This window comes from Kryptolebias marmoratus, linkage group LG3 (genome assembly GCF_001649575.2).
Source record: "Kryptolebias marmoratus isolate JLee-2015 linkage group LG3, ASM164957v2, whole genome shotgun sequence".
NCBI lineage: Eukaryota > Metazoa > Chordata > Actinopteri > Cyprinodontiformes > Rivulidae > Kryptolebias > Kryptolebias marmoratus.
Genome location: NC_051432.1, coordinates 13,911,985 through 13,924,011, shown reverse-complemented (window position 1 = coordinate 13,924,011; position 12,027 = coordinate 13,911,985). Strand labels below are relative to the sequence as shown.

Sequence of the window (12,027 nt, the reverse complement as noted above, 5' to 3'; positions counted from 1 at the left end):
TTTTTTTTTTTTTTTTTTTTTTTTTTTCATTAAAGGGATTTATTCCTAGCATAAATATAAGTAATACAATTACTGCATAAATATCTAAGTAAATAAATACAGAGTCAGTGACTAGACTGAAAACAAGAACCTGCCAACTTTACACTGTATGAGTAAAGTAAGATTAATTCATTGTTTCATGTTCGCACAACTGTAAACGCTGTGTGATGTAAATTTCTTTACCTGTACACTAGGGTCCACTGGGTCGTTCAATTGACAAGAGCTTGCAGCCCAGATTTTTGTAAATGCGCGGACTCTGCGCACCAACAATGAATGCGTGACCCCATTCAAAAGATGGCGCCAAACACACGACAGTCAAAGAAGACTGTGAGTGAAACCTCAAGCAAGAGAAGAACAGCATGAACGAATAATTGGAGAAATTACTCAGGGAAAAGTTGCTGCTTTCCAAATTTAAATAATTTACCACTCAGGTATTACAAAGACACCACAGCTGCATTGAATTCCTGCTGAGAAATCATTTGAACTCCACTTCTTCTCATCCTTCAAACAGAAAGTTGACAAACCACCTCATTATTAGCACTTATTAAGTTGTAGTGAAAAATGCAGCCCTCTGGTTGGAATGCTGCGGAGCAGCTGATCCAAAAATAACACGAACACGAGTGTGTGGACACGGCTCACATGGACGCTGACAAGCATGCCAAATTATCTACAATCAAACAGCAGTTTTGGTTAGCTTGAGGGACACCATTTTGCTCAGTTGCTGTAGGCGTGCGTCTAGCACAAGAAAAAAGATTGAAAGAAAAGACTGTCATCAGTCACATTTAAAGAACTTTGTATCACCTTGATATTATAAGATGTTACACAAACATTTAGGCTCATTCTTAACCTTTGGCGTTAACATGATCCACTTAATCTAACCTCTAAGGTATATTTACTAATAATTATGAGCTTTCGCAGCAAACTGTGGTCATTAAAGAGAGATTATATAGTTTGATTTTTTTTTGTCCCATTGCTTTACCACAATCTTTCTCTCGCTCAAATACACCATTAGTCAAACCACACACATTGAAATTGTTTCATAAAACATGGTGGCCTATTTATTATTGGAGGGGTACTCCAACTGACAAACAAATACCTAAAAATGAAGTCATCTGGCCAAGACATGTTTACACGAACGCTGCTGAGCGATTTTATGGCTGATGTTTCCCTGTAAGCCTTTACCACTCTCCCTGACAGTTCCCCCTTCTTCCCCTTTACAGCCTCTATGTTCTCAAACACCAGTTCGATCAAGACACAGCACTCGATGCTACGCCGGACCACAAAACCCACTTTATTCTAAAACAAATCGGTCGGAACAAGCTGTAGGGTCCAGATGTCCTTGCAGTGCGCAAGAGAAAAGATGGGAGGACCACCAGACTTGATAACATGCTGAGGTCAGACACGTTAGCTACCCCATTCACTCCTCCCTGTCACCCCCTCTCCATCCTCCCTGTAACAGGATCCTAATAATGAAGCCAGTGTGAATTAGGAGTCAGGACTCCAACACCACAGGGTCCACACAGACTAAACACATCCAGTTGATGGTGGAAAGAATTGTTCTGTGGGAGAAATGCATCCAGCAGCCATGCCAGAAAACATAAATACAAAGCAAGCCACCAGGGCCCCCTTCTAACATCTGCGGCTGAATTAATTGTGCTAATGCCTGGGTGGCACTGTCGTCACCCAGGAATAATCAGCTGCAAATATGTTGCTATTGTGAATGTGAGGCATGTAAATTCTTTTCCTGAGAGTCGGATTCTCCTCTTTGATCTTTCTCATTTAATCAAATATGACTTACACTTAAGCTGCCGAAATTATTTAGGCTTTTGCTTTTATATTCCACTTGACTTACTGACTTGAGCAGGTGAACCCAATGCTGCAAGACTTCTCTCATCTGGCTTTTGAAAAAAAAAAGGCTGATAATAAGACAAGCAAACAACATCTAAAGTGGTTCGACTTGACAATTTTCATGAAACTGATTTGGAAAAACAAGGTCTGTTTGTGTTTAAAGTTTTTCTTTTTCTGACGTCTACATAAATTTTACACATCCCTACTGTTATTGTGTAAGGTTATTTTTCCCTTTGTCTTGACAGACAAATGTTTTTCACATGCTTTGTGCAGATTTCTCATTATCGGAATCATCTCTAACATGTGAATGCATATGGTATGGATTATAAATTAGTCATTTAAATGTGTGCACATTTAAACGATAAAGCTGCACTCACGCACTTTTCCTACCACGGTTCAGTAGTTTGACATCAAGAATTTGAGTATAAGACTGAACAAAAAGAGCCTGGATTTCGACACGCACTACAAAACAGATGTGTGCACGCTGAATTAAATGTGCTCTTCTTTTTATGTATAAACTTGTACATTAATTTTTCCAGCTGTGATGAATAAAATGAGTGGAAGCGTTAGGGTAGTATCTCACTGGGCTGCGACTGCTGCCGACCAGTTGGTGAACGGCATTCGTGAGGGAGTCTCCAGAATGTCTTGCGACATTCTTCGTTTCCTAGCTTGAATTTTGAACATGTTCAAAACATCTGTGCTACAATTTTTCTCTCAATAGTCACTGAGTCGTCACGGGTGTCTCAAACCCATATCGAAGCCTTCTCAATTTTGTGCGCAAGTGTCAGAAGACAGGACCAGTGCTGGTTGCTTGGTCACAAATACTTAGAATTCAGTGAGACACCAACAGAAACTTTCACCCTTTTTTCTTGAATACTGAGTCAAATCTGAATCTCCAACAGTCGCAGCCCAGTGAGGTACTACCTTTATCTCTGATAACAAGTGATATTTTTGTCTTTCTTACACTAACCAGAATAATCCCCACAATCAAATTTTCTGCAAACATCCCACAGACAATTGTAATGAAGGCTCACATGACAAGAGAATCAGTGCAGCTACTAGTGATTTTCATACCAATAATTTTGTAACAATATCCTCTGGTTATTTCTCCACATGTATTTCAGCCAAGGCAAGTGGTTATTTGATGACTTGTCACAGTGCATGTATGGTCAGAGCAGTATGTGTATGTGGTAAAGACTTAAGAAGAAAATGAGGGAGAAAAGATGTCTCTGCTGTTAACTGTGATAAACTATCATCTGTGGCTTCTTGAGAGTCAGTAGCAGTGGACAGCGCCAAATCTTGAATAACACACCGCAGACCGAGACAGCATGAAATTAGACGTTTGTTAGTCTGAACAAACAGGAATCACTTACTCACTGAACAAAGGCACAGTTACACACACGAACACACACACACACACACACACACACACCACAGTTTAAAAAAGCTTCCCTTGGTCGTACCTTTTCGGGTCTACCAGCTTGTAGAGTTTCCCGCTGTGTGACTGTGCCATGCTTTTACTGCTCGCTAGTATGTAGACTTCACCTGTAAAAATGAAACAGTCACACAGCAGTGAGTCATGAGCATTGTCTGCATTGAATGTTTCAGTTTGCCGTGTGCTTGTAGTTCCAAATAATCAACTAAACAAAGAGACAATGCAGGACAAGACAAGCAGACAAGCTGGGACACATGAGGAGATGAAGAAAATGAATGTTGTTGAGGCTTCCACAATGCTACACTTGCCAAACAGCTTTAAGAAAGAGTTTAATGGGACAATTGGATACTCATGACTGGGAAACAGGCGGATAATTTAATGAGGAACAAGCCTGGAAGAAAATTCCATACGGGGAGAAATTGTAAACATGTGTCTGTGGGGCCCCTTCTTTGGGACATGTCATTCTTGTGCTGCTTGTAAACCATGATCAGTTGCAGAAATCTTTAAATAGTCCATCAAATAATAACTCCAAGACCTGACAATAACAAAATATTTCTAATGGCTGTGTGAGGGATCCACATCATGTGTTCATTTTGATTAAAAACAGCACAGCTGACACTTAATAGTTTTGACGGAAGTCCAACTGGTAAAAATGTCTTAAATCACATTAATCAATTCACCTCAGCTTGCTCCAAGTGTATGACTTGATACTTTCTAGTTTTTGTGTATTATTAGGCTACAGTTGACCTTATTGTCATATATCTCAATAGCATTACAATGTGTCTTGTAGATGATTGTAATAAAATAAGTTAATGTTTGAAGTAACACTGTTATCTAATGGAAACAAGTAAAACTGGACTTTTGTGTCTTGTTTCATGAAGATCTTTCACCTCTCGTTCAATTTGCATTACTAACCTAGCTCATCTTCTCCAAAACCCAAGATGTGCCCAACGAGGGAAGAAGCACAGGAGCCAGCAGAGCCCAAACACAGAGCCTTTTCCTGCCACTGTTCACCACTGGACGATGTTGCAAATGCAGACTTCTGAAGGATCCGTAGGTTCCTACGATAAAAAAGAAAGAGACTGGTCACTAACGTCACTGTTAGTTGGTAAATCATATTAAACGAAACATTTTACCTAAGACAAAAAAACTTTTTCTACTTGCTGTGACAGGAACAATACTATCCAAGTTACAGTTGGCGTCGCCTTTAACTTCTTTGAATATAGTTCAGTGACTTATCTTTGTTTTCTACCCTTTGAGTCGAACGGTGTTATCTAAGACCTCAGGTTCTAGTTTCAAACAAATATTATCTCATTGCCTTCACTCACCTACATATGCTTACAAATTGTAATGACATACAGAATTTACCAACCACAGACTGTTTCAAACCCAGTGCCAACTCCTGATAATGTACCCACACACTACTTACTTCCTTTGCTTATTCAAGTGTCAGCGTTTGACATCAGAAAAAGTGCAATGAATAACAAAAGAAAACAAAGTTTGAACAACACAGAGCAGGAAGTCTTATCTCAATTTGCACTCAACAGGCTCTTCTGTCATGCTTATAGTAACACAGAACTTGTTTTCCCTCCTAGTGGATGGAACTCTCTGCTGACAATATAACATTTCCATGCAAGGAATAGACTTTTAACTATAAATAATTAATAGGGATGCACAATATGGCATGTGTATTTGCTAATTTACATTATGCCCAAAACTTTCCTGCTAATTTTTGGCTGATTTCAAAACAAATTCATGATGATTAAGGCTCCTAAGTATGTTTGTAAATCAACTGTACTCCTAACCAACCTCACTTCACCTCTTAGAATGTCTTCCAAAATAATGTGTGTTGGCTCCATTAAGATTTTTTAATGATTGACCAAATGTTTAACAATTAATCAGTGTTTTTTTGTATTTTTTATTTTTTGGACTTACCCATTTTTATCTCCAAACACATAATTCCCATAAAGTCTTCTCGACTGGCATCCCCTGTAGATGAAGCCCCCCACAGGTGGTGTTCCTCCACTGGACTGCAGGTCGTAGACAGAGGGCTCATTTTCTATAAAGGGACAAAGAGGGGTTGGGTTGTTTCAGACATAACAGACAGATCTGCTGTCTCCCATTAATGTCTTACTTCATATATAATTAATTATTTGTAATCCACTCATTTACTGCTTTTGTTTCCCCTCACACAGTCAGTGCTGTTCGGTTTTAGAACAAAAAAAAAGTTTAAATATGTTTATTTTACATTTTAAAGGAACCATTACATGTTATGGCTCCATCACTTTGATAAAAGACTGAATCTTGAGGGACTAATACAACTTTTTAAGTGAATAGTAGTAGGCTGGATGTTGTACAAATGTTACTGTTGTTGATCATTTTTCTCAGTTTAAGGAGAACTAAACCCCTCTCAGCTGTTTTTTCAATCGCACTGAACTATCATCCCGACAGTCATCATTGTTGACAGCTTTAAGTCTTACTTGTGGACACTTCTCACATTTTCTTGGAAATTTCACACTGAGCAAGGGAAGAATATTTCTGGATCGCATCATTTTTACATTTACTTCACAGCCTCCTCAACCTGGTGCATTCCTGAATTTGTTGCCATAACAATGTGTTCTTACAAAATGAAAGGCATTCATCAAAACAGATGTTACTTTCAGGGGAATAAATACGAAAGCTTATCCAAGAGGTTGATGTCTTCTCATTTTATGTTTAAAATGCCATTAAACAAAACTCGTGCAAAGGTCGTGCTCACATACTTTTTTTTTATCAGGGGCAATACTGACATTGCAAAACAATGGACTCTTTTCAAACATAAAAAAGTAAATATTATGGACGTTTATTTAAAAAATAATATTGTGGAAATTATGATTCACCATAATCCTTTCCCTTAGTAATTTCCAATATTCTTCCTGCCGACATGTTTTTGCCACTGGCATCTGTGCAGAGGATAACAAGACTGCCATTGTCTGTCTGAAGTCGATCCACTGCACACCTACAGAACAAAGAATGACTAGAATTACTGTAGCAGATAAAAGAACAGCTTTAGTTTACACTGGTTACCTGTAACATTACATTTCGGCAACTCTTTTTCAAAAACACAATCTATAAAATTTCTCATATTAGCACTATTTAAAGAGTGAAACCTAATTTGGTGTAACAAGTACTCTGTTCAGATCTTCTGTATGATGCTGGTGGAGTGTCTCATCAGAAGTCCCACTTACCTGCCTGGGTCATGTAATCCGTGTGCAAAAATTTCAGGCGGCTGATTAGTGCTGTTAAAGTATGGATTGTCTCGTGGTATGGAATAGGTTGACGTACAAACGTCTGTGTCCACGTCCACCCTTAGGATGGAGCCTGTGAAATCGCTGCATTCAAAAACAAACATACAATAAAACAACCTCACTTTCATTGGTCAACAAGAACAAAATCCAATAATAACACACACACACATGAGTGTACAGACTTTAAGATGATGACATTTTGACCTTTCATCTCACCTGAGTCCATCCATTTCCTCCATATCATCCAGCGTGATCATGCCATCTCCTAGAATGATGTGCAACAGACCATCAGGAGTGAATAAAAGCTGACCTCCGAGGTGTTTCCTGTGCAGCTCTGCCACTTCCATAAGCACACGCACAGTCCTGGTGTCCACTTGGTTTGGGTTTTTCCTGGGGTGAGAATAAGCAGCTATTGTCATTTTTGTCATGGTGCAAAAACCATTCATACTGCATTACAAATAACTTAATATCTATGTGGACAACTTACAACATTTATTATTTATTACAGTTTCTTCATTTGTCTGCAAGTCACTAAAGAAAAGCAATACTGCATTTTTGTAACATGAGTTAAGACACATTTCTTAAAATGAGCAGACTTAGACCACGTTTATACTTCAAAAATGATTGCTCCGTTGGTAAAATGATAATGATCTGTGGATAAGAAATGCTGGCATGACATACAAAACAAAATTCAAGAATGAATGAGTTTAAATACTTTGTTGTCTGGAGACGTTCAGTCTAAATCTAATGTAATGTCTCAGTAAGACAAAGATGGTGGGTGGAGGTGGAACCTGGACTTTAAGATGTTGCACAGTTTTGTTGACATTTTAGTTTCACAGCATCAGCAACAAATAAACGACGAGACATTATATGCTACTTTGGGTAGTTGTGAAATTTCTGACAAGCAGGTTGCCAAATAAAAAGTTTTTTTTTTTTCCTCAAACAACTATCAAATAATTGTAACTATAATTTCTTTGCTCATCCCTAAATTAAGGACTATGCTGCAGTCACCTGGCCACGTGGCAATACTGTAATTACAATTAGCTCATTAAGTCAAACATACAACTGTGATTAAGTGAATTAAAACATAACACTTAAAGATGTTCGTGAGAAAAGATTGTTTTCTTAAACATGGGTTATTATGATAGGAGTGTGAAGTACAGACATAAGTAAAGGCAAAGTGCTGCTATCATTATGGGAGTGCTGTAAATTCTCAGCAAAACAGTTCTTAGAGTAAGTTTTCTTTGAAGTTTGACCTACGTTCTAAAACACCATAAGACAAAATTTTGTTTACTGATTGCATTTCTAGACAATTGCTCTGAAGGATGATAAGGCTTTTGTTGCCATGGTTGCTGGTCAAAGAGGATTTCACTTGTCAGGGATATAAACCATAAATCAAGAACTCTGTTTTTGTATTAAAGTTTTTTAAGTTGACAAAAAAAAAAAAAAAAATCCATCATTCATTTCTGTTTGAAGAAATGCACGTTCAGCTAATATGAATCAAAAACAGCAAACTGATACACTGTGAGGCATCTGAGGTTTTGTTATTCTCTTTTAGCGTTGGTGAACGTTTAAAGGTAGATTTGGTAGCCACGTCTCCATTACCGTGAAACTGTGTATTCAACCACACGTAGAATGTGGTCGTGTGGTCCGATGGCCCAACGCTCCTGGTTGGTGGTGTAGGAGACGTAGAGCTTGCCATTCTTCTTGTAATTGGGGTGGAATGCCAAGCTTAGTAGGCCCCTTTCATCGCCGCTCTGCAGTCAGATGAGAAACACAAAAGATCTAGGAGTTAATTATGTTCCAGCTTGGCTTCTGCTCCGCTGTGTGGGGCTGGAATCAACCCCCCCCCCCGGTCATATTCATCATCACTAACATGCCACCACTACACACCCATCACCCCCTATTCTTCTTTTTTTCTTCAATCTGTCTAATCCTCTTTTATATTTGTCCATCACATTTCTTTTCACAGTGCAGCTTATTATCTCACTCCCCCCCCCCCCACACACACACCTTCATCGGCCCTCTTGAATATACCATTACCAGCTATTATAAAACATTTGACTCTGGGCAGAGCTGCACCTTCTCTTACGAGCCCTCCCCCCTCCCCGCAACCCTCCCAGCGTAGCGGAGGCTTTCCTGCAGCCTGATTATGTGTGCTTGTCCTCAGGGTCGGGGGGCCCTGTGACGCTCAGACCCTCCCGGTGGCCTCCATTGTGCGGTGATTTGTGTGTGTAATCTTTGGGGGATATTTGTGAATACTACGCTGAGTGGCTGAAAGAATTTATTAGCTCACTCACAGTTCATAGAGAGCACAAAAGTGTGGAGTGCTTGAGTCCGTGCTTTTTGCTCCCCAAATCCCTCGGTCTTTCCCCGATTCACACAGAATCCATGCAAAATTCAAGGCTAGGATGAGAGAGGGGAGGAAGGAGGGTAGAGTTAAAGTGGGGAGGAAAAAAAAAAAAAGGAAACCTAAACAAGGAGAGAGCTGCCAACTCCCACTGTCTTGGCAACATGTTTAGAAAACATCTAAATTGCTTGTGTAATATGTAAACCTTTGTCTCACCCCGGAGGCAGCTACATCAGTTGTCACTACCCTGGTGGTCTTCCCATCATAGTTAGCTGTAATAATCAGCTATAGCATTTCATTCCCCAGGCAAGGCAAGCCAGGTCAGCCCTTTCTAGTTGTATCCCCCCCTTACTATTTTTTCCTTGACAAAAGAATGAACAGAAATCTAAGCTAATGTGCGAAGAACATTTACATACCATCACAGTGTGAGTATGTCCCTTTAAAACAGTTTAACTACTGATATTCACCATTTTTAAATTTTTTTTTAAGATTTTGCAGATTTGAGAAATAACCCAAATACTGGTACGATCAGATTCTTCAGGTATTTTTTTTTTAGCAAAGCTGTTAAAAATGAAACGAAGAAGAAGAAGAAAAAAAAGTCTTTATTTGTACAGGCTCTAGAAAGGAGTAATTTCTGTCACAGGCCAAGACTTACACATTATAAACTGGTGCGCTAGATTTCTGTTCTGTTTGGACTGTATTCGGCCCAGCTCAATCAAACAGCACCGACAGGGCCAAAACTACAAAATTACAAAAGGAAGGTGATCAAAGTACAAGCGAACAACAACAGAGACCAAAGTAATAATTCACAAGATGGCCTAAGAAATCTCATATTTTAGAAAAAATATTGAGCTCATTGGCGAAAACGTCCACACCCCTAAAGACAACTTTCCTCTGCCAAAATGTGTGGTCAGTACTACTGAATGTCTGATCACTTAAGTTAAAATAAAAGGGTGTTAAATGGGAGTGAATTAAGTGCAATCATCTGATCTGTTGGAGCAGAGGTGGCTCTCCTTTTCAAGAATTATTACTGAGTTTCATCTTGGAAGGAGAACCTCTTCATGAAATGCTACATCTCTCTGATGGAAATGGTTATACAGTGACTACATCCCCTAAATAAACTTGTGACAAAGGGTGAGCCAAAGGGGCCAAGATCCGGAGCCAAAAGGGGGACCACCAGGATATGCAGAGGTTTAATGGGCTGAAATATTAGCTCCTTTGCTAATGACAAACTCCTCCAGCAGCAGAGAAACTGCAGAGCTGGAGCTAGAGCCATAGGAAACAAACAATGCTTTAGTAAGTCTTCACGAGTTTGATTAAAGGAAGGCAAAGTTGTGCCAACCTGAGGTTTCTCAACATGCACCATGTTAAAACTCCTACCAAATCTGCAGGAGGTAAAATGTTCTTGTTTTTTTTTCAAAACCTCATACAGTGCATAAAACAAGCTCGTTTAGAGAAACGACTAATTTCTTAAAATGACAACTGTGAATGCAGTTTTTAGTGGTGAATTCAGCTGTGGATTCATTTAGGTATTCTTGTATGTTCTAGCGAGTGTCATTGTGACCATACAGAAACCACTACAATGGGTCAGGGCTAGGTTTAGTAACTACATATTTGTTTATGTCCTCTTCACAGTATGTGTGCATTAATAGAAGAGAAGATTATGCCTGTCATTGTGCAATCTCTTAAACTATACAACTGACAAGGAAGTGTCAATTTTATGCCCGCTTTTTCTCTTGGACATTTTTTCCCGTTATTACAATTGCTGTCATTCTTTCAAGCATGGGATTCTTCCTGAATTTCACAGAAGCTGTTATCTTTTCATTTTCCCTAAGCACATTCCCTTTGCATTCTTCTGTTCTCTCCACTTCTGTTTACTGGCGCTTCTGTTTTGGCCGTGTTCAACATCTGGCATCATTCCACAGAAAGCTGAGAACGTGAGCGCAAAAAGATGAGGAGCGGTTGTTATCACCAGGTACGAAACGCAGATTACTGACACTGTCTGAACGACAGTGACACGTACAGCACAAAATATTTCAAGTATTTGAGCTTTACTTACACGTGTGTTGGTGCACGCATTACAAACCTAAACATCTCAATCCTTCCCAACTGACTCGTGGACCTTTATAACTAAACGAGATGACCTGAACCATAAAGGCAATAGCTTTCTTATCCATATCACACACTGCCTGCATACTGCAATTACAGCCACAGAGCGAAACCTCCACAGGTGACAGTCTATGTGAATCCTCAGCCAAGCCTAAATCCTCCGACCAACTAAGAATAACATTTAAATCTCCTGAGCCATAAAGTTGTTTGATAGACAACTTTTCTGCCTGCTACGTTTCTGTAAGCACTTGAGGTTTCGCCAGCTTTTAACCCATTGTCGAAGTGAGATCAGAATGAGTGTAACCCCGCCCCATGCTTCAAAACAAAGCAAACAGTAAATTTTGCTTCAGCAGCCCTAAGTATCTGACAGCAGCGACTGAAAGAATAACACGCTCCAAGGTCTTTGTTTGAACAAGGGAATATTTTATAGGAGGCCCGCTCAGCCCTATAACACGAGGAAATTTATGTGACGAGACCGTCAGCTATGGGCCGCTGTTCACAAATATCATCATTTATAATTATACGCTTTCTGTCTCACACAAGCTACTCACAAGTATAGTATCATTTCAGAGTACGGTTTGAAGTTGAGGCTTATTGTTGAAGTTTATAAAGAAAAACTATTTGCCAGTATAGAATGAAACAAAACCCTTTTAAGCCTTGAGTTCATCATTTAACTGTTTCCATATCTGCATCTATGTAGTGAAAGCATTTGGACAAGAGGATAGAGCTTAGAATGATTTGTAAATGCATACATTAAACCCTAACATCTTCTATTACCAGAAGGACCACAACAGAATGAACAGAAGAAGTTACACTTGTGTTGACTTACTCTTACCTTTGTAAAGTTGCTGCTTTTAGAGCAAAAGTTTATTAAAGCCAGATATGTATGGGCCCCAAGCAGCAGTTGTATGGCAGTTTTCTTCAGTGGTTTCACAACTCAGATCAGGAAGGTATTTTCA

The 12,027-nt window shown here is 39.3% G+C and overlaps 1 protein-coding gene across 1 annotated transcript in view; it reads right to left on the bottom strand.

Moving 5' to 3' along the window:
- Positions 1 to 12,027, bottom strand: part of LOC108231437 (hedgehog interacting protein) — a 36,594-nt gene that overhangs the window by 10,336 nt on the left and 14,231 nt on the right. The window contains exons 5-11 of the mRNA XM_017408515.3: positions 8,215 to 8,366; positions 6,826 to 6,999; positions 6,550 to 6,693; positions 6,202 to 6,320; positions 5,258 to 5,381; positions 4,238 to 4,383; positions 3,351 to 3,432 (exon numbers count right to left, since the gene is read on the bottom strand). Of these exons, the coding sequence (XP_017264004.1) occupies positions 3,351 to 3,432; positions 4,238 to 4,383; positions 5,258 to 5,381; positions 6,202 to 6,320; positions 6,550 to 6,693; positions 6,826 to 6,999; positions 8,215 to 8,366 (941 nt within the window). The remainder of the gene's footprint in view (positions 1 to 3,350; positions 3,433 to 4,237; positions 4,384 to 5,257; positions 5,382 to 6,201; positions 6,321 to 6,549; positions 6,694 to 6,825; positions 7,000 to 8,214; positions 8,367 to 12,027) is intronic.